Here is a 22,979-nt window from a genome sequence, read left to right on the forward strand (position 1 = left end):
ACACAGGATCAGATGTTATAATCCCTTGTGCCAAAATCCAAGGAAAACACATTCAGAAGCCCCTGCCCAAACCAACCTTATAAGCACGCTGGCCACTAAGCTACCAACCAATGGTGAAAAACACAAATGGCCCAACTAACAGCAGTATGCAGTTTAAACCTTAACACCGTTCCATAATACCGGTTAATAGATCTTTCCCCTAGGTGTATGAGTTTAGAAATTCTAGAGAAACGTTTAAATAATGTTTTACACTTTAACCAGTTCGATTTTAGTCAACTAAAAAACATGAGCACGCAGGTAATTTTTTTAAATATAATTTTTTAATAAATATATATTTTTTTATATAATTGTTTTAAAATATTTTTTTATATAATATATATATTTTTTTTTTTTAAATATATAATATAGTATAACCCTGGAACCCCCTAGTGGGTCTGTGTTTTCCTCGGCTCACGTATCATTCTCACCTTTTTCACCCCAAACCAGTTTGCATGCCTGCAAAATACTTCCAATGTTATGTCATGAATTTCACCAACAGCCTATAATTCCTGCAGTAAAAGATTCATCACCATTAATAGACACCAATTTAGGGAGGATGTTTTGAGAGTTTAATGATGATTTAAAGCAGGTCTTCAGACATATCCACCAGCAAAAGAAAACAAAAAAACAACAGCATCTTAAGAGGCACAAGAGCCAAACAAAAAGGTATCGGCCAAATGTATTCACCCTTTCATTAGCTGTCTGGGGTTGGAGTTGTTGTTGCTTTGCTGTGGATGAAGGAGCATAAATACTTATGTCACTCGAGTGACTATTTGAACAAAAATCCTCGAGTGTCAGAGAATGAAATATCCAGTCCTACGAAATCCAAGACTGCTCATACACGCACCGGGGTTACAAAACCAGGGACTGACGTTGGACATGTGTACACACTCGTTCACTCACAAACACTCGCTCACACAAACACTCGCTCACACAAACACTCGTTCACACAAACACAAACACACACACACACACACACACACACACACACACACACACACACACACACACACACACACACACACACACACACACACACACACACACACACACACACACACACACACACACACACAGAGGCAGTTTCTAAAAAAACTAGCCTCTTTGGGGCGGTGTATTATCCTGCAAATGAAAATTCTAATCTAAAACATAAGGATGGGTGTAGGAGTGAGCGCACAGACGGACACTGGAGAGCATGTACGCGCACAGGGACGCCGTCGGGACCTGCTGTTGACCGTCATCTCAGACGACGTCAGTTAGTCAGTGCAAAATAATTAAAACTAATTAAAAATAAAACTCACTAACAAACACTGGCCATGGGAGAGAAGTTATAGGTAAACATTAACATGAAAAGCATGAACCATGGCTTGTCTTTTAAAAAAAAATAAAAATAAAAATCAAACCCTTAAAAAGCACTTCTGAGGAGAAGTTTAGTTAAAACATAATAACAAAATGAAACATCGATGAGACTCCATTTGGCTTCAAGTCAAGGCTCTGGGCATCCCAGCCGACGCGGCCCACTGGCGGGCTGCGATGGTGTTACTTTCACACGTGTTGGGGTTTCAACTGAAGAGCACCGTCCCTCTGGACCCAAGCACCACTACAGAGGGGGGGGGGGGGGGGGGGGGGGGCAGGGTCGGTGCCGTCTACTCCGGAGGGATCCCATCACTCCACTGGACTCCTCCGATGACCAGAACCGCTGTTGTGCGAGTTTGCTAGACTACCTGTGGAGCGACAGGCCGAACAGACATACAAAACAATGTTTGATGAGGCACTTCAAACACCTTTTCTACAGGAACACTAATAACCTGAATGACTTAAAAACCCAACTACTGCACCCACCCGATTGTGGACCCAATATCACACTTTTGGACTTCCTCTTCTTCTCCTCTGAGATAAGTCCACCCTAGGCAGCACAACAAAGCGCTTGATTAATAATTGATTTATATTTCTGCACAACCCAAGGAATCGTCCTAGCACATCGGAAAGCGTGGCCACATGGGGCGTCAAGTTTTTAGACTTTCAACACCAATGAAAGCATTTAGTAACAAGTACTGGCGGGACAAATGGTGTATCACACTGGCCATTTGAGGAAACAGAACATACCTGCTTGTCTTTGTCTCTGTAATTCCTCATATAACCAGTAGATGAGGATGGAGAGGAGCCATAGGAGGACATCTCAGATTTCGGCTTTCCTGCAAGACCAAAGAAATAAAGGAAAGTTGTTGGTGAAGGACTGCTTTAAGGATGTACAAAGTTGTAATTTCATCACTAAGTATATTTAAAAATGTTAAATTGAGGTGTTGTGGAAAACCGCTGATAATATAAAAAAGGGATTAATATACTTATTAATCCCAGATGGGAAATTTCCCAGCAGAGACTACATGAACAGTACGAATATTTTTAAAGAGATACAACATATTTTAAATACAAATAACACAGCAAAAGCCTTGTCAATAGCCAAAGAACTGGAAACCCACCAACCATACCTGTGGGGCCTCTGTACTGGCTGCAGTCTTTCTTAATATGGGCGTGAGAGCCACACAGGAAGCAGCAGCGCTTCTCTTCCGGTCTCTTCCAGCGGTCTCCCTGCCGCCCCCCCGGCTCCTTGGGGCTCTCCGCCAGATCCTGTCGGTCACGGGCGTTGTCCGTCCAGTTCTCCATGTCCCGCCTCTGCCTAGACCTGCGCCCGCAGAACGTTCATCATCGAGACAGTTGTCAGTAGAAACGGTATGCAAGGCCAATGCTCGGGACGTTATTGTGGCTGCGTTTGCTAACTGTATTTTAAAAATTTGGCTAAAAACACTTCATGCGTTGAGATAACCATCTCATACGGAGGATTTTAAAATGGAAGAGGCTGGACGTGGACACACATAATGACACAAAAAGTCTAATTAAAACAAATCAAAATACATAAATTACAATTAGCCCGCTTGGACTTCCTCCTACCTCTTGCGCATGGGGCAATCTTTCATGAAGTGCCCTATCTTGCCGCAGATCCGACAGCAGCGGTCGTTCGGAGCCAGCTCCCCTTCGGTGAGCACGTCCGGGTCGAAGAAGTACTCCTAGAACCCACGCAGAGCAAGACAAAGAGGTCAGGGCTCGAGCTCTCCCAAGGCACCGGTTACGGCGGCGGGCGAGCGGCTCAAGGCATTGGGAACACCCACCATGGGACTGGGGTACTCGGGAGGGTAGACGCCGAGCGGTGTGCCGAACACCTTCCTGCCGTTGATGAACGCCTTCATGATGAAGTTGGTCACTGTTGGAAGAAGAGAGGAAATTAAATGTAGATGACGAAACATAAAAGTGCAGACCCACACAAATCAGGATTATGAGATTAAAGCTGAATAGGGGAAACGTACTTCTTCTTGACAGACCAGACCCAAGGTTGTGATTCAGGTCGAATGGATCTGTGGAGACAAATATTTCACATTAATGTGGTCACATAAAAACAGTGTCACATAACTATTCACCACATTATTCATTTTGAGTATTGATACAGCAAGCTCAGGTTCTATTGGTCGAATACAAAGTCATACAACTAGCAGTGTATGACTTTAACGAATGAACAACACCAGTAAGGAATTAACATCCATCCACAGATTTGAGAACCAGCTACTGGGGACCCACCCTCAATGACGATGTACTTGGAGGTCCACTGCTTGTTGAAGGTGGTGAGAGGGGCCAGCTGGCGGATGCTGATCACGTGCTCCCTGAAGTCAAAGATCTCGGTGTAGAACTGCAGCAGACCCAGCCACAGCTGCCCCACCGTCTCCACGTTCTTCCCGTGCTGCGGCCAGCGACCGGGCTGCAGAAAGGGGCAAAGATGTAAAGAGACTTTAAAAACGCAGGGCAGTGACAAGTTCAACTGATGAGTAACAGTGAGTAGGCCGTCGGGCGGGCAACAATTTAAAGCTCCCTTTTTTTTAATGCAAGGATACAATGCTGAAAATGTTCATTTTTTACAAAACTTGTTACCACAATGTGTACAGTTTATTTAAGTTTAAACATATTTGACAACATATTACCTACACAAAAATAAGTAAATGAACTAATGGCCAAGACCGTAGACCTCGCTCTTGTTCGCTCACTCTCTTTTTCTCTCTCTCGCTCCCCCTCACTCTCTCTGCGCATACTGGTTTAAATAAACAACAACAATAAACAAATGCTGAGTGCTGATCAAGAGTTTTGTGCAAGCAATTTAAGGTCCCGACTCTTGTCGCTTGATTCTTGTCTCTTGTCTTGTAGTGTTCTGGTCACCCACTCGCAAAGCAGACAGCCGCACCGCAGCTGCAGCGGGTGTGTGTTTTTCCACATTCTAATATTAATTTTCACCTTTGAATGTCTGTTTTTAAAAACTATTTGAATATATATTCAAATTTAGAATATTCGTTGACAGCCCTGCTACATACATTAGACATGAACATAACCAACTGCTTTAAAGTTTTAAAATTTAAAAAACACCTGTATCAAACTCACACCAGAAACTTTTTCTTGGACCAATAAAACATTCTGTAGGAAGGAACTAAAATGTCCAAACAGGTCTTTAAGAAAGAAGAGATATAATATTAAAAGAGGTGTCATTTAAAAAAAAGGTCCAACCACAAGGGGTCCTACCAATACTAACTCAAGGCCTGTTAAGGTCTGTTTGACTCAGTAACTGTTACTGAGCAGCAGAGAAATGGAAACAAGTAAGTTTCACTTTTCAGTGAACTGAAACTCATCAACATAATCTGCTGATTAGCTTCTGTATGCGCCAGGAATAGACGGAAAAGCATTTCTCGGTTACGCAATGGCCTTTGATATTCACTGAAAATAAAGTGAGCTACACACTTGATAGCAAGCTAGAACATGCTGGGTTGAGAAACACATCTAAAAAGACAGTAAGACACTCACCAGCGCTTTCAGGTCATCAAAGAAGTACACGTTCCAACCATCCACAAGCACCTCCGGTTTCTTCTCTCCATCGTAAATCTGAGAGAAAACACATTATTATACGTTTTATACAATTTTTTTATGACAGATTAGTAGTCCTTAATCTTTTGATTACTTCTATATATTTTTTATATTCCCCGTAACCATCTCCAAATGTTAAGGTGTTCACAAGAGGCGTATTTTAGACTTAGTCTTTAGTGTCTGCAGAACATCTGAATTAGCGAGTCTACCTCCTGAAGGACAGGAATGACAGGGGGGTTCCTCTGCTGGAGGAAGAAGAGCGCGAGGAGGGTGTAGGCGTAGGAGGAGAGGCTGCCACGGGACGCGTCGCCAATGTCGCACATCTGGAAGAGAAAGAAAAAAAATCACGTATTTATTACGTTATTTTATTCACCTTGGTCCAGGTCCTACGTGAAAGAGAAGGGTGGGGTGAATTCACTATTCAGTCTGTGGCTTCACCTTGGCAAACACCTTCATCACATAGCACAAGATCTTCACTCTCCAGTCGATGGCGGCATAGCAGGCCAGCAGGTGTGTGTTGTGGAGGGCCTGAAAAGGATGCATAACGAGACCGTCGGTTAAGGGGGGGTGGAAAGACACGGTAGACCACATCCAATCAGTTCAAGGTGCTCACCAGTGTGTTGTACAGACTGATGTCTCCTTCGAGGCCGGTGCGCACGTGGTAGAACTTGACGATGGGAACCTTGGCTGTGGTAATCGGCAGGATGTTCCTCAGACCTTCAAGCACAGAGGAACCGATCTAGTGAGAACACGCACGCTTTTTTTTTCCACGTTACAGCTATACGTCGTCGGTTCGGTTCAGAACCGAAGTGAACAGAAACTAATGTTGCACAAACGTTTCCCATTTGAGGGACGGGAAGAACGAAGAAGAAATATTTCTGCGGCGTCTCTAACCTGGATGTTTCCGCAGCAGTCTCGCCAGGCTCTCGATAATACTGAGGCAGTCCAGATCCTGCCCACCAATGAAACAGGGAAACCGATTAATTAGATGGAAAAATAACACAATCCCACCATGTCGATCAATGAATGACATCACACTGGACATTAAATTCCCTTAAATGCTTCAATTTCCTGCAAACCATGGAGATATATATATATATATATATATATATATATATATGGTAAATGTTCCTCATTTATATAGCGCTTTTAACCAAAGCGCTTTACAGTGTTGACCGACATTCACACACCGACGGCGGAGTCAACCACGCAGGGCGACAGCCAGCTCGTCAGGAGCGATTAGGGTGAGGCGTCTTGCTCAGGGGCGTCTTGCTTACACCACGACACTCAGCTAGGAGGAGCCGGGGATCGAACCAGCAACCTTGCAGTTACCAGCCAACCCGCTCTACCTCCTGAGCTAATGCCGCCCCTATATAAAGTCCCGTGTGATTAAGAGAGATGTGATTAGACCATCAATGAACCGGATTCCATGCCATGATCGTGTACGTACGTCTGCTGTCTCCTGTCCGTCCAGGACCATGCAGATGTCCAGGTCGCTCTGGCGGAAGCCAAATCCATTCTTGGATGAGCCAAACAGCTGCAATCTTGCCGATGGACAACAAAACACTTGGCCTGGGAAGAACACAGAAAGGGACAGGGCCCAACATCATGACTCTGAACTTACTTTTGTGCATGCAACCAAAAGTCAACATCAGAATTTGATGAAAACAGAAACAACAACAACAGGGTCCCAGTTAATTCACCTGCAAACTGCTTTTGGATGAAGTTCTCCAGGTCTTGAAGGATGTGCTCTCGGACGCTGACCTCTGGTTTATCAGGGGCGAAGTCCTCTACAGAGACACAGACACAACGGACAGGGTGACCCACTTACATCTTTTACTGCAGCCACAATTGTTTTATGGCCTCCACTACAGGGATCAGTATCATCCGATTGATTAAGCCATGAGTCATGGTATAATCTGTCAAGCGGGACTGGTTTGAAGGCCATCATCCTTGGCGAATAATTCATTTCAAATGTGTTGTTTTTTTTACTGAATTAATCTGTTCATCACCAAGCAGTACGTAGCTTGCAAATAAATAAGCTCCTCTCCCATGAAGTCATCTTTTGATCACCCCATGGGACACTTGACAGATTTTCTCTTTAAAAACATTGAAACGAGTCAATTGCACCAACTATTTTCGTGGATGCATGCAGAAAGAGGAGCATACGTACTGAAGCACTGCTCGCAGATTTGGTTGAGCGTTTTGAGGAATCTCGGCGTCATGGCGGGCAACGGCTCCAGCTCCACTTTCTTGAACTCCTCTGGGCAGTCCTTCTTCAGGTGACCGTCCCGCTTGCACAAGCTGCAGACCACCATGTGGGACTGAGGGCGGAATAAAGACAATCAGGGACAACGCTACTTGGAAGCAATGCTACCTCTGCTTCCAAGTATCACTATATTTGATTAGCTAAATAAATAAAACAATATCGCTCCCAACCAAACAGCCAGTAAAAAAAAAAAAAAAAAAGATTGTACCTTGCCCCGCGCGAACGCATGCCTGGTGAACTCGTAGGCCTGACTAACGGGGGTCTGGTTCTGGGTTTCGGGTCTCTCGACGCCGGCTCCGCCCTTGGCAACCTTGGGGGTCAGAGTGGGAGGAGCCTGCTCCTCCTCCTCCTCGTCCATGGAACCCTGCAGGTCAAAGTCCAGACCCTCCTCGTCGGAGAGGAGCTCCTCCCCGGAGATCTCGTCCAGCACGAAGAGCTCGTCGTCCTCCGTGGTGACGCTGTCCAGGTGGAGGCGGCCGTACACGTCGTCCTCGTCCTCCTCCTCTTCCTCCTGCCCTTCGTCCTCCTCGTCGTCGTCGTCGTCTTCGGAGAGGCTGCTTTTGCCCAGGTCCATCTTCTCCTTCTCCGAGTCGCACTCGTTCTCCACCTCCTCCTCCTGTTCTATGATGCAGTCAGAGTCCAGTGGGTCTTGGGGGGCCGGCGGCGCGCCGGCGTCACGCGGGCCGAGGCAGAGCTTGCCCATACCCTTCAGGGGCGCGGCCGCTGGGTCCGCCCTGGAGGCCCTCGTGGGCCCGCGCGGTTTCTCCGACTTGTGGTTGGCGCTGGGAGAGTTGAGCGGCAGGGCGAAATACTTGTAGGTGGTTTTGAGGCAGTGGACGAAGTACTCGTACATCTGCGGACTGTTCATGGAGCGGGCCACGTTACGTTTTACGGCAAAGGGGTCTGAAAGCAGAAGAAATACAAGAGGGGGAAAAAAATAAACGGGAACATGTTAAACACGTCCTGAACGTTTTGTGACTGGATTCCGTACATTAACTTTGATTATTTTGTGAGCATAAGCAAGGGAACCAGACAGGCTCTCACCCTCCACCGCCATGCGTTTCTTTGGCCAGTCTTTGGCCTCGCGGGAGAGGATCGCTTTGGTGCGCACGCTGATGACGTTGTCCACCATGTTGAACTCCAGTGAGTAGAAGCGGAGCATTTCGACCCACAGCTGTCCGACAGCCACAGAGGAGAGATCCTTCTGGAACACCAGGGGGACCTAAAGAGAACCCCAACACACAAATACAGTGAAACACAGTGAAAGCCATACATCAAACTACTAAAACTCAACTATCCATCTTAAAAGTCACATGTAAACCGGTCAATCATCAGTTGATTATTGATGATGATGATCCAAATGGGTGTTAATGACAACAAGATGACAAATATGCTAGAATGTTGGCTAAAGATGGCCAACACCGATTCAACATGTTGGCCAACTTCATCTGACAACACCGTGAAACCCATCAATGGGTGGGGCATGTGTGTGTTTTTTTTAATTCCTCTGCAAAGGGGTTGTGGTTGGACCTGGCGTACCTTGCCCTTGGCGTGCAGCGAGGCGTCCTTGCCTGCCGGCGCGTACGCCCAATGCACGTACCCGTCCTCCAGGCGGGTGAGGCTGAAGTCGGCCAACCTGCCCAGGGAGAACTCCTTGATCTGAGGGAAACGGAACAGAGTGAAGCGGAGGGAATTAAGAACACACTGCTCCAACGCCTTCAGTGAATAAATAAAAGGTGGCATTAACTTAAAGGAGGTGAAATAAAGGAGGTGAAAGAAATAAAGGAGGTGGAGGATATTCAAAACACACCCCCACCTCGAAATTCAGATAGGTGGGCAGGAGCGGTTCTGTCCGCTGCTGCAGGAAGTAGATAACCATTAGGGCCAAGACGTAGGGCGGCAGGCCTCCCTCATCGGCACAGTCCAGCTGACAGATCTACGACAGAAAAAGCAACCAACGCTCAAATCACCAACTCTCATCACCGACAGACATGTTCAGCTTCCTGCTAAACAGACACATCATCCAACAGACACCCGTTGGGGCTGGCGTTCCTGGGCTAACTACAGGGATGAGCGGGACCGCGCGCTGCGGAACTCACCTGGGCCCAGTGTCTGAAGGCGATGACGAGTGGGAGGACGAGGGACTGCTGATTGGCCAGCGCAGACAGGTAGGCGGTGGTCTGGCAGGCATGGTCGTTCCCTGCACTCACTTTGCACACCAGCCGGCTGCGTGTGACAACAACAACATTATTCATGTTTTCCTCATGGAAAAATGTCAGGCGGTAGAAAATAATTTCCTGCAATTGGAATTCCTGTTCCTGTACTAAATAAAAGGCTTGACGCCTGATGATGAATGACAGTGTCTCAGGAATAAGAAATGCAATCTACTCTAAATTTACAAAGCAGGGTGAAGCAAACAGAAATGGCTCAAATATCCAAACAAAACACTCACCTTTGTTTCTCTTTGCAGATAACCACAGGTACCCTTGCATGGAAATCCGCATCCAGGTCAACAAAGAGTGCTGGAAGCAAACGGCATGGTCAAAAAAAACCTCCAATATTCAGGAAAACACAACTCCTCGTAGTCTTTGATGTGTTTGTCTCAGAGAAAAAGCTAGAGGGACTCACGGCTCACAGAGAGGCTCTCCCGGACCCGCAACAAGACCTCTGGCTGATGCATCTGTGAATACATTCCATGTCAAAGCCTTTACACGACATGAATGCAACACAAAACTGCATTTGAATGTGGTGAGCATAGCGGTCACAAAGCAAATCATGGCTCACAGAGATTTACCACCCAACACACCACAAAACACCAGGGTCATTCCATGTGGCAAGACTCACGTGAAGGGGATACAGAATGTCAATGTTGATGTCTGCGTCCTTGAATCCAAACTTGGTGCAAGAGGATCCATACAGTCTGAGCTGTATTTCTACAACACAGAGTGCGAGAGACGGAGAAGGAGAGCAAGAGTACACGTTAGAGAAAGGGAGTGCGGCCAGAGAGAGAGAGTAAACAACATGTTTTTATAACGGTTGCAAGTGGTAATTACACTTAAAAAGAACAAAAAAAAGACAAAAAAAGAAGCGTGGCCTAATAATTACAGCCAATATGACATAATCTTCATTCCATTTCATTTTCCCCCCACACAGAACTTGGGAATGTGTTTTTTATTTATTTTATTTGCTCTGGTGGCTTACCAGGCAGGACGGAGAGGAGCAGCTCCTGCATGGTGGAGACAATGTCCTGCCTCCTCGCCACGTCCTCATCCGTCAGCCCCTGCGCCGTGAACACGGCCTGCAGGGCGGCACCCACCTCCACCACCTGAGCCGGGCCTGGGGGCTTGATCTCAGTCAGCATCTCCTGCTCACGCTTCTCCTACAGACACATAAACACATGACAAGATGTTCTGCAAAGAGGTTTCAATGCACAAAGACTGACACGGTAACGGAGCTTAGAGTTTAAATACACCGTTCCAGTACGGATGGTGGATATCAGTCCGTACGCCAGTACTGCTGTGTGTCAGTTTAAGATTATTAAAGTATCACAAAAAGTATTTGTGTGTGCGCACACACACACAGATTTTAGCTTGGAATACACACAGACCCAAGATATATTAAGCATAGATAGGAAAGGAAGCGTAGTCAGTGGTTGAGAAGGTGAGAGCATACCCTGGCTCGCCTCTTGTGCCACTTGTCCTTTGCGTGTCTTTGGGCCGCAGACAATGAGTCCAACAGCACATCACACAGGGAGCAGGTATACATCGCATTTGGGTTGTTGCGGGCCCTCTATATAAATCAAAGAGTAAAGACGTCAAGAAATGGCAATAGCTTACAGTTATCATAGGAAGTTGTTTCAATTGGATGTTTCCCCACATCAGACGTTCTTTGCATTTAACAACGTTATTTGGGCAGGTTTCAGGCATTCACAGTCACCTTTTTAAGGCGAGAGATCTGGTCTTGGAGAAGCAGCTCCTCCGCTTCCTGAAGAAAATGTAACTCTTTGGCGGACAGAGTGGACTCGTCGATCACCGGACCCTGATCTTCCTCTCCAAACCCCCTCCTTCGGTCACGGTTCCTACGCCTTCCTCCTAAGGAGAAACAAATAAGATCAAACCATTATTGCAAAAACAAAATCTCATTACAAGCTGAAGTAGTAATTGACTGGGCCTACTTCATTGGTTGTGCTTACCGGAATTATGAGCGCCATCAGCAGGTTCCCTGTTCCCGTAGTCCCTTTCATCCCTCATGTGTTCCCCCTTCCTCCATTGTTGCGGTTGTTGTTGTTGTTGTTGCTGCTGCTGCTGCTGCTTCGGGTGCCCTCTCCAGCAATCTCCCCGAACTCCACTGTTCTGGGGCCCAGAAAACCTTCGGACACCCTCCTTCTGTGAGGGACTGTGCCCACCTCTGAAGCCGCCAGGGGAGCTACTTAAAGGACCCATCCCACCCATGTTGGGGCTGGGCCGGTAGGGTACTCCTCCTCCTCCCTGGTTCTTCCGGCTCTGTTGACCTCCAGCTGGTATAGGGTTGTAGCCATGTCTACTCTCTTGGGATCTCCAGGTGTCTGCCTCATCTGTGGGTGTGTTCCTCAGCCGAGAGCCTTGTTTATCAGAGCGTGGCCGGCCTGGCTCTTCCATAGTCTTGAATTAAAACTAAAACATTTGAATAAATTAATGTTCAATGAAACGACAGCCCCTCTACGATCGAATCGAATCATCTTAATGAATTATAAAATATAAACAGATTTCTTCCGCAGTAATTTAATCCATGATATTCGGCTCGAGCAGATTGTGTGCAGTCACCCGTTATTAAACGATGTGTAACGTTAGTTCCATTGATCAGTTTGTAATGTCAAATAAATAAAGTTGGTGATGCGTTGAACGATGGTTAAAAAAAATGGCACCGTTATGTAGTACCACTTAGTAGCAAAGCATCAACTACCACCGTGACATTGCCCTAGCCTAGCCTTCCGAAAGCAATTGTTGTATGGTTTTCCTGACCTTAAATCACATGCAAGTTATTCTCAACTTGATACTCAGCCAATACAAGTTATATCATATCACATTACATAAGTTAAAATTGCGTATCGAGGCCACCCAGCAATCTACCTAGCAAGCTGCGGCTAATATTAGCTGGCAGGTCGTTCTCAGAGATTCGTTGCTACCTTGGCAGCTAACTGTAAGGAAATAGAGCTAAATTAGCAACAAAAAAGTAACTTCAATTCAGACATCCGATTATGAATTACCTGTTGCGTTTATGTGTTCAGCATATTTGTGCACAAACACAAGCCTTGCTCAGCTCTGACTGTGCATGTTCCCTTGTCTTGCGCTTGAGTTTAAAAGGGGTGGGGTGAAATTGTTGTTTTCTAGACGTCATTTGGAAAAACGTGACGTAAGGGATAGCGATTGGCTGGTGTTTTCGTGACGCCGAAGCGACACGGTTCGACGCCGGCATTTAAAAGAGAGAGATGTAATAGCACCTCCTAGTGTCGGGCGGAGAATGGGTCTGGCTGTTTCTTATTCAACCAAGCCTGTAACGTTGATAATAATATCCATCCTGTACATGTAACTGAATACAAATGTACAGCAAATCCCTTACAGTAGGTAGTCGAGATGTGTTTTTCCACGTTCTCCCCTCTCTGCCCACAACGCTTATAAGGACCCATAATGAAAAATCCATCATTAAACAAATCCGACCTTGGATTAAGTGAGTTATATTGTCAGTTGTTGTTGTTCTTTTTTTCATGAAACATGTTCGCCTTTAAGGTAAGAAAATATAAGCTTATTAAATTAATACAATCCATAAATTGCATTTTAACTTTTAGATAAAATCCATTAGTTTGGATCATTAGTTACATTGAAATTAACTATTTTTGCTTATATGAATGTTTCAAAATCTTTTAATGAAACGTACCCTTAAGTACGTAACCCTTAAGGTATTTTTCCTATCGGGCTGGACATGCTGTGTTTCATATTTTGGTTGACTGCATGTCTAACTTGGTAGGAGAATTACCTTAATGCCCTACCATCAAGACATAACACATACAATATTTTAGTCATCAAATTAAAGTATATTTGGTTAACTCTCAGGATTCTTTCTTTCTTTATTATTATTATTATTAGAGACCAGCAGCAATGGAAAACAAGATAAAAACAAGATAAATAAACAAAAGTAATATGGTGAGGTAGCGTCTATCTATATGTAATAAATAAAAGGCCCTTTGTTGAGGTAAACGGTGACAGTAAAGGTATTCCACAACAAATGTATGGTAGTTCAAAACAATATAAATGTCATTAATAATCCATGGGAGTCTCCCTCGACCCAGTTGAGGTGGCGAGACAGGAGAATGATGGCAAAGCTATCATCCCTGTGCAATATCAATATTCCCTATCTGCTGATTAAACAGAGTGAAGGCAGCACTGTCCGTGTTTCCTTTCACATTATTTGACCCTTTTAAAGGGTGTAACGCCAACTGTGTTTGGATGAATGAATCTATAAGTTTTTAGAACCAAAAATACATTTGAACCTTTATCAAATGGGGGTAGGCTTTTCTCACTTTCTAAAATGCATTCTTATTAACTCTGCCTTTCTAAAATGTTTTTTTTAAACTTTATTTTATTTTCTATCTATTTTACTTTTTACTTATCTATTATTTTATTTTATTGTATGACAATGTTTATATGTGAAGCACTTTGAGTCTGCCTTGTGTATGAAAAGTGCTATATAAATAAGTTGCCTTACCTTGCCTATAGGCTGTTTTCAGTTTAGGAAAAAAATTAATAAAATGGCAATGATTTACTATATATATATATCATAGCTGCAAACCACTTCCAGGTGGTAATCCTAATCAATACAAGTTAAATAATCTAAAGCTTGACTGAGGAAATGCTCTTGGTGGTTCCCAAACTGAAGAAAGTTTGTCCTCAGGTAACTGTGCACAGCCCCAAAAAGCATTTCCCCTAGAAAAGGTGGAGCAAACGTGATAAATAAAATTAGCCCAACTGCTTTCCATGTATCAGCATCGAAATCATCCCTGAGTAAAAGCACTTTCAAAGGTGTTCCAAAGGTACAATACTCCAGAAGCTCCCTGCAAACATCACTGAAGTCCACAAGCTTTAATCAAAGTCTGTCCATTATCCAGGGGTTCTCTCAAAGCTGATCCTCCGCCAATACAGCTCGATACAATAAAGGCCGCCTCATACCTCCGGGACCGGACGAAAGCATCCGTATCCGTATTTACCGTAGGGTGTGAATGGGCCTTTAGGGGACATTAAGGGGCTGTCAAGACAGTCCAGGTCACAACAGGGAATCTCAGAATCTCTTGTAACTCTTCCCCTGGCATTGTGCTCTCTCATCACCTGTCAGATCAAGTTCTTCATTAGACTCCTCAATCTGCATTGGTTTTGGCTGAGTTGCAATGTAGAACCGCAACATGGGGACGTTAACATTGTGCTATATCTTTTCGACAGAGATAGTCTTAGGAAGAGGATTTTGCTTTGAGTTCCAAACATCAAATTCGAAGTTGGATTCATGACCTTTGCTCGATTTTCCATCTAGAAAGAAAAAGGCCTTTTGTGCCTTGTCTGAATGTTAACAATCTTTCTTGTTCCTCCACATTGCTTTGCTCTGACCTGTTTTATTACTTTGTCTGTCTGATCCCATCCTATATCAAATTCTTGTGGACGGTTGTTTTACACCTTTTTTTGGTTAGAGGTTTTTGGCCCCTCATCGTTGGGAGTTTGTATTTAATCAATGATCAATGTAAACAAAATTCTGATTGTCATATATGTCCAAGATTTATTCAAAGCAAGTTAAGAACCCTAAGGACATTCAATTTGAAACACACGCGACACACCAAGGCTTCAACTGAAGCGCAGCCAGACTCGCTGCTCCTTTATAGGTCCATGGTGGACCCTCCCTTCACTGCGCCTGAAAAGGAAAACAACCATGCATTAGCACACAGCATGTAGCTTGCTAGCAACGACAGAAAATAATATGCGAACTCTGAAGCAATGTTATAAACGCAATAAGCATTGTTTGCTTATGGAATACACATGTTACATGTCTTTAAATATAAAGGCAAGGCAACTTTATTTATATAGCACTTTTCATACACAAGGGCAAGGCAGATTCAAAGTGCTTCACATATAAACATTGTCATACAATAAAATAAAATAATAGATAAGTAAAAAAAAAAAAGTAAAATAGATAGAAAATAAAGGCAAAGTTAAAAAAGCATTTTAGAAAGTGCAAAGTATTTAAGATCAACAGTCTCTGATACCCACGTCGGGACTCCAACCCGACCTAAAGGAACTTGGTCCTTACCCACGTCGGGACTCCGACCCGACCTAAAGGAACTTGGTCTGGTATCAGATCATATATCTCTCTGGTAAAAATAGGCAAAGTTAGTAATAAAATAAAAAAGATAGAAAATAGGCAAAGTTAAAAAAAAAAAAAAAAGCATTGTAGATTTAATATTTAGCAGAAAGCTAAAGCAAACATAAGTCTTCAGTCTTGTTTTAAAAGCTGTCAGAGTTGGGGCAAGTCTTAACTCCTCAGGGAGTTTATTCCAGCTATTTGCATAGTAGCATAGTTGCATAGTAACTAAATCCTGCTTCCCTATGTTTCGTGTTGACTCTGGGGATAATTAACAGATTGGTCTTCGAAGATCTTAGTGGCCTAGAAGGCTTATGTAGTGGAAGCATATCAGTTAAATATTTTGGCCCTAAACCATGTAGGGCTTTATAGGTTAGCAACATGATTTTAAAATAATTTTTCTGACATACAGGGAGTCTATGTAACGATTTAAGAATTGGTGTAATACATTTTTTGGTCTTTGTTAGAACTCTAGCAGCAGCATTCTGAACAAGCTGTAGTTGCCTTAAGAGTTTTTTTTGGGAGACCTGTAAGGAGACAATTGCAGTAATCAAGCTTGCTAGTGATAAAGGCATGTAGGCCTACTAGTTTTTGTAAATCTTCGGTAGACATGAGCCCTCTAAGTGTTACGTTTTTAAGGTGATAATATGCAGATTTTGTAACTGATTTGATGTGACTGTCGAAATGTAAATCTGAATCCATGATAACCCCTATATTTCTGGCTTTGATTGAGGTTTTCAGGGACAGAGAGTGAAGGTGTTGGGTTAGGCTACTTAAAGCCTTTCGGTTTTAGCACCAAATACAAAAGTAAAGTGCACACGTTAACATTATAAATTGGCCGTTCTGGACAGGTCTGCAGTTGAAGTATAGACAGGTGGCTGCTGCTACTGTAGTTGCGAGCTGAAGTAGGCTACAGAGCGCCGGGTAGATGTGTTGATACGCTGAAGTAGTAAAAGTAGTTCCCTTAGTTCGACAAATGTAAATTATTATGTGTTAGTTTCTTAGTAGGGAGGTGAGAGACTATCAAAAAAAATATATCGGTTTTATCTGGAAGTGACTTCCGACTTGCAGAACTTTTGTAAAAATGTTGACCATAGTGTTGTGTTATTGTTCCGCAATTGTGGGTCGTGTTATAACAAGACGTCCATTTAACCGTTAAACGTCTACCTTGACCAGACAGGTTTGGGGTCGCGTTTATTTGACTGTAAAACTGAAATATATATACACATAATCAAGTTCTATCGATTCAACAAACGGTCGAATTGATGTTGCGAATGAGTCGCGGCGGCCCGCCGGCGGACTCCAGAAAAGACGTCGCGTACTTACCTTAGCGCCACACCTTGCTTGCCCTTATACAGGGTTTACGGTTTTGTAATGAAGGGAAAACCGAGGCTCAAGTGTCGCCGCTATATTTTCTTGTTGTAGGCCTAGAAGTCATTTCGCTTCGCCATCCCCAGCTCCACATATCTCCGCCTTCCAGAACATTCACTCAGATCACTCCGCCTCGGTGCCCAGGTAAATTCAGTGCACCTTTCCGATATGATAGTAATGATCCGCATCATATCTTCAAAAGCCAATCGGGAACTCTAGCCTGCAACACAGAAAAGTTGCGTAGGATTTTTTAATACGAAACGTTGCAGATTGAAAATGTCTACTATTACTGCTTATCGACGTATTTGCCTGTCCGTTATTCTTTCATTGGTTGTGTTTGCAGGTGAGTTAAAAATATATATTAAAAAACTAACTAGAGCTAGCTCTATGCTAACACCATTTGTGACCCAAAAATCCGGCATATAATCATCATCATACACCTTTCTTTGGGTCGTAATTAGTAATTTAGCCAACTTCTAGTTGGTTATTTATATCGGTTTATACAGGGTTTTTGGCCGGCGGCTGTGTTTGTCGTAGGCGAAATCCGGAAGTAGTCCCGCCTCAAGTACTAGGATTGGATAGGCAGCCTGACTCGCACGCTGACTCCTAACCCTAACCCTAATCATAACCGTAACCCTAACCATAATCCTATCAGAGAAATGCGTTTGACTAACGTTAGTTTAATATACATTACAATTTAAGTTGCCTACCCTGCGGTCACGGCACGGATTTTTGCCTTTTTGGATTTGATTTAAGGGATTTAAACCAATGTGATTGGATAATCTCCGGCTATCCCTGTTATGTACTCACTTTGTGTACATTGTGTGAAGACACAATAAAGAGACTGGCGTTACTCAGGACGTGACTTTACTGCAGCTCGGCGCGCGTACACACACGGCAGTACAGGGTACAGCGACGGACACACAGGTAGGCAGCTACGGAAGCCCAAAGGCAAACGCGAACTCCAAACAATACATTACATCTCCTTTCCTCAGCAAAAGAAAACTGTTGCTGTCTGTGTTATGTGTAAGCTACTATATACAATAACAACTGTTTTACTAGTGTTAACAAATGTAACAGTGAATTGCTTTTTGATTCTCTTCTGCCTACAGAATGATAATAAACTGATTTCCTTTCCTCACTCATATATTATAATAAACAAACTCTGCTCACACTGGCAATGTCTAATGTCTCTGACTCCTTAACATAATTAAACAACAAGAGAACTCAAACATTTAACTAGGAAGGAGAGGTTACTAGCACATCACTTCCTTCAGGTGTCTTTACCACACCTGTCCCTGAGATGCTAACAAATGCACAGTTAGTCCATCAAACTACAAGTTCAGTTTATCAGGGGGTTTCACAACTCTGCCCCGTCTGGTGGTATACAGTTCGCCTGGTCGGGTTTGTGGAAAGCTTGATGCTACCACACGTGATGAAGAGTGGTGTTCTGGAGGAGCTGGTGGGGGCTGCGGCTCTTTCACTGCAGGCAGTCCAGGGGTCTCACGCCAAGGCTCATCACACATCATGTGACGTGACTGATTGGCGGCTGCAGTGCTGGCACGGAGGTGTTGGCTGTTACGGCGGAACCTCTTACCTCCACTGTCCACAATGTAGGATCGCGGCGCACAATGTGGCTGAACTACAACTCCAGGTGTCCATTTGTGGCTTCCAGGATAAGGAGCCATTCTGACTTCATCTCCAGGTTGTAATGCAGCGCGGGGTTTGGCTGCTCTTTTGCTGTCGTAGTAAAGTTTCTGAGTGTGCTTGGTCTTGTCTAGCAGATGCTTGACCTTGACAGGGTCGTGAGCCATAGGTTTAAGTAGTGCACGAGCAGTAGGCAGTTTGTTGCGAGGTCTCCTGCCCATGAGCAGTTGAGCTGGTGACAGGCCTACTGACTCAAGCGGAGTAGTTCGGTAGTCTAGCAGGGCGAGGTGTTTGTCGGGCGCTTTGCTCCAAAGCCTCTTGACTGTTTGCACCGCACGCTCTGCTTCACCATTAGAGTGTGGTGTGTGAGGTGAGGATGTCTTGTGCAGGATACCATAGCTCTTGCAGAACTCCTTGAATTCCTGTGATGAATACTGCGGACCATTATCTGTCCTAATGGTTGCAGGGATTCCATGTCTGCAGAATTGAGCTTTAAGAGTCTCTATTGTGGTGCAGCTGCGCTGGTCTTTAAGCTCATCCACTTCAATGTATTTCGAGTAATAATCCACGAGTACAATGTACTGTTTCCTCTCAAACTCAAACAGGTCAGAGGCTACCTCTTCAAACGGCAGCTCTGGTGACTCTGTTGGTATGAGTGGTTGCCTAGGAAGCCTGTTTTGAATTTCAGCGCACTTGCCACAGTTTCTGATCATGTTTTCAATTTCAGCGCTCATACCTGGCCAGTATAACACTTCACGTGCCCGCTGCTTGCTCTTCACTATACCTAGGTGGGACTGGTGTATGAGCTCTAACATGCGTCTTTGCATGGTGGGAGGCACGACGATGCGCAGTCCTTTAAACACTATGCCATCAGACACAGCTAACTGGCTTCTTGAGTCCCAGTAGGGTTGAACAGGAGCAGGTACTTCCCGTCTGTTGTCCGGCCAGCCTTGCTGAATTGTTTGCTGGAGAAGGCTTAACTCCTCTTGTGTGCGTTCCTGCAGTTCAGCATATTTCTGATCACTCACCGACACAAAGTTGAGCATGGAGACACACTCCAGGCCAGCTGTTTCTGGTGTGCTGTCTGTTAGCTGCGCTCTGGAAAGGGTGTCAGGCAGCTCCATGTCCTTTCCTCTTCTGTAGCACACTGTGATGTCATACCACTGTAATCGCAGGCGCATTCTCTGTATACGCATGGGAGTGGAGAGCAGCGGCTTTTTGTAGATATCTTCCAGTGGCTTGTGGTCGTTGAATATTGTGACATGCCTACCAAATATGTAATGGTGAAACTTAATGCAGGCATGGACGATGGAGAGCATCTCCTTCTCAATTTGCGCATAGCGCGTCTCAGCATCAGTCATGGATCTGGACGAGAAGGCGACAGGCTGGTCGTCCTGTAGTAACACGGCTCCTAGTCCCATGCTGCTGGCATCACTGAATATTTCCACAGGCCTTGCTGGATCATAGAACTTGAGTAGTGGGGGGTGTGTGCATAGTTGCTTGAGTTTGTCGAATGCTTGTTGTTGTGCTGGCTGCCACGCAAACTCGACGTCGTTCTTCACAAGCTGCCTCAGTGGAGCGTCCACCTCACTCAAGTTAGGAATGAACTTTGACAAGTATGTCACAAACCCTAAGAAGCGACGGACACCTTCCTTGTCTGTCGGCGGAGGCATGCTCCTCACTGCTTCAGTTTTCGCTGGGTCTGGCTTTAACCCATCAGCTGTAATCAGGTGACCTACATATGGCACAGCTGATTGGCGGATGTGACACTTGTCGAAGTTAAGCTTCAGATTGTAGCTTGTAGCTCTCTCAACTACTTTGCGTAGTGTTGCATCATGTTCTTTCATTGTGGGCGCTGCTATAAGAATGTCATCCATCACACCTGTGGCTCCAGTAATGCCCTCGAGCATTTGGTCCATAATGCGTTGAAAAATCTCCGGTGCGCATTTTATACCGAACGGCAGCCTCAACCACCTAAACCTGCCTATTGGTGTGTTGAAGGTTGTGAGGAGGGACGACGCTTCATCTAACTCTATCTGGAGGAAGCCTGATTTAGCGTCCAAGACTGAGAACACTTTTGCACCGGGCATGGTGGATATAACCTCTTCTATGGTGCGCATAGGATAATGTTCTCTCTTTATGGCCTTGTTCAAATCACTCGGATCTATGCAGATTCTGATCTTGTCTTTGCGTGTGACAACGACCATGGAGCTGACCCACTCTGTCGGTTGGTCGACTTTGACAATATGTCCATCCTTGACCATCTCATTAAGCTTCTCAACTATCTTAGGCTTGAGTGCCACTGGTTGTCGGCGCACTGGATGCACAACGCCCTTTGCATCTGGATCAATCTTGATGCTGTATTTGCCTGGCAAAGTGCCAGTGGTGCGTGTCAGTTCAGGAAAATCCTCCAATCCAACTGGAGTGTGTGTGCTAAGGTTCGGAGTGGCTTCGGTGTTAGTGCTCACCTTGTCTCCATTAGCACCATCCTGTAGAGAGTCCAGCCGAACAATCAGTCCAAGGGCCTCAGCTGTAGTGCCACTGAGCACGTTCTCTTGAACGATGTCCACAATTTCCAGCTCCGCATCTGCTTCTCGGTCTTTGTATTTCAGGGGAAGGTCGACTGCAGCAACTGGCTTCACCTTGTGGTTTGAATAGGAGCGCAGCATCTTGTTGGAGCGCTTCAGTTCACCTGTGTGCAACAATAACTGATAACAGTCCAGAGTTAGTGTATTACACTTTGCACCTGTGTCTATTCTAAACTGCACTTCCTGAGACAGAACTCTGATGTCTACACTCCACTTGTCATCTCCCACAATTTCTACTGGAACCTCCTCTACTGTCAGATTTATGTCCAGCATCTCCTCCTCAGGTGAGTTTTCTGGCTCCACACTCACTGAACTCATGCTACGGTTGCGGCAAACCGCTGCCCAGTGGTTTGGCTTGTGACAGTGTGAACATACAGAGCCTTTAGCTGGACATTTTCCTTGGTTCCACGCATGTTGTGGATGTTTCCCACATTTTGAACAGTTCTTGAATTCGTTTCCTGACTGTCTCTGCATGGGCTTTGTTTGTACAGTGTTGTGTGGTTTTTTATAAGCAAAAGCTGCATGCTTTGTTCTTGTGGCCACTGATGACACTTGCAAGTCTTCCTCTCTAACAATTCTCATCTGCTGTTGTGACATTTCGAATTGCTGGGGAATTTCAATGGCTTTAGCTAATGTCAGATCTTCACCTTTATCCAACAGCCTTTCTTGGACTCGTTTTTCTTTAACTCCTGCTATTATAGCATCAATCAACATATCGTCCGAGTCAGCATACTCACAGTCCATTAACAGTAGCCTCAGATCCTTCAGAAAGCGGTCAAAGCTCTCCGTTGCACCTTGTTTCCTCTGTTTGAAACGATGTCTGGCTATTCTTTTATTCTTTCTCGGCCTTACGTAGTTGGCAAACTTATCCAAAACTTTAGCCGGATTTTCTTTTTCACCATCCGCCCACGTTAGCGTCTTGTAGATTTCTCTGCCCTGCTCGCCGATCCACGTTCCTAGCCAGCCGGCTTTCTGTTTAGCTTCTAGCTCCGAGAGCGGACCGTCGAAGACAAAACTCACGTGAGAGCGGAATCTCTCGAATTCCTTATATAGGTCGGCGGCATCCCAGTCGATCCTGGGGTGTTCAAACTGCGTATTCATGGCCGCGTGTACTGTTCTTGACAGACTTCTGACACCATGTTATGTACTCACTTTGTGTACATTGTGTGAAGACACAATAAAGAGACTGGCGTTACTCAGGACGTGACTTTACTGCAGCTCGGCGCGCGTACACACACGGCAGTACAGGGTACAGCGAGGGACACACAGGTAGGCAGCTACGGAAGCCCAAAGGCAAACGCGAACTCCAAACAATACATTACAATCCCCTCATTAATATTCATGACTCTTCCGGATAGACCTGAAGAATAAAAAAGGTTCCCTCGGTCAAATGTCTATGGGAAATAACATGGGGTTTTTGAATGATCGTTCATAACAAACTCTGTAGGTGGCGGAGAAGTTGTTATGTTATTTCCCATAGACATTTGACCGAGGGAACCGGAGCCTTGGAGGCGGGACTTATTCTTCAGAGGTCTATTCCGCCTACGAAAAACACATCTGCATACGGCTAACTATAACGTTACTCGCCAAAGTGTCCTCTTGAAAAGCTCCGAGATACTTTGTTGACACGCTGCTACCATCGACGTAATGGACGGGTGTAAAGTAACATAAAACATGAAGTGGAAGAAGTTTATTTCGCAGCGTTTCAACAAAGTATCTGTGCGTAATTCATG

At 44.8% G+C, this 22,979-nt stretch overlaps 1 protein-coding gene across 2 annotated transcripts; it reads right to left on the bottom strand.

Moving 5' to 3' along the window:
* Positions 1-594: 594 nt before the first annotated feature.
* Positions 595-12,601, bottom strand: tut7 (terminal uridylyl transferase 7). 2 transcript variants are annotated; one of them, XM_084467948.1, is made up of 29 exons: positions 12,510-12,601; positions 11,457-11,916; positions 11,201-11,355; positions 10,937-11,053; positions 10,466-10,643; positions 10,109-10,197; positions 9,893-9,944; positions 9,717-9,786; positions 9,364-9,490; positions 9,081-9,200; positions 8,804-8,923; positions 8,309-8,486; positions 7,473-8,167; positions 7,169-7,319; positions 6,699-6,785; positions 6,446-6,567; positions 5,890-5,947; positions 5,609-5,712; positions 5,434-5,523; positions 5,205-5,318; positions 4,936-5,013; positions 3,670-3,847; positions 3,402-3,449; positions 3,207-3,298; positions 2,989-3,104; positions 2,529-2,722; positions 2,146-2,234; positions 1,882-1,945; positions 595-1,763 (listed from the first exon to the last, which is right to left on the bottom strand). In XM_084467948.1, exons 2-29 carry the CDS (start codon positions 11,899-11,901, stop codon positions 1,705-1,707), a joined length of 3,990 nt encoding a protein of 1,329 aa, XP_084324074.1. In that variant the 5' UTR covers positions 11,902-11,916; positions 12,510-12,601; the 3' UTR covers positions 595-1,704. The 2 variants fall into 2 exon arrangements, with proteins under 2 accessions (XP_084324074.1, XP_084324075.1); XM_084467949.1 differs by lacking the exon at positions 1,882-1,945.
* Positions 12,602-22,979: the final 10,378 nt, after the last annotated feature.

Source organism: Micromesistius poutassou (assembly GCF_964030765.1).
Source record: "Micromesistius poutassou genome assembly, chromosome: 5".
NCBI lineage: Eukaryota > Metazoa > Chordata > Actinopteri > Gadiformes > Gadidae > Micromesistius > Micromesistius poutassou.

Coding starts and splice junctions, on each gene's coding strand:
- tut7 (XM_084467948.1), bottom strand. CDS start 11,901: ATGGAAGAGCCAGGCCGGCCACGCTCTGATAAACAAGGCTCTCGGCTG. Junction 10,644..10,936: donor GGCACAAGAGGCGAGCCAGG/GTATGCTCTCAC, acceptor ATGTGTCTGTAG/GAGAAGCGTGAGCAGGAGAT. Junction 5,014..5,204: donor TCATTCCTGTCCTTCAGGAG/GTAGACTCGCTA, acceptor GTTTTCTCTCAG/ATTTACGATGGAGAGAAGAA.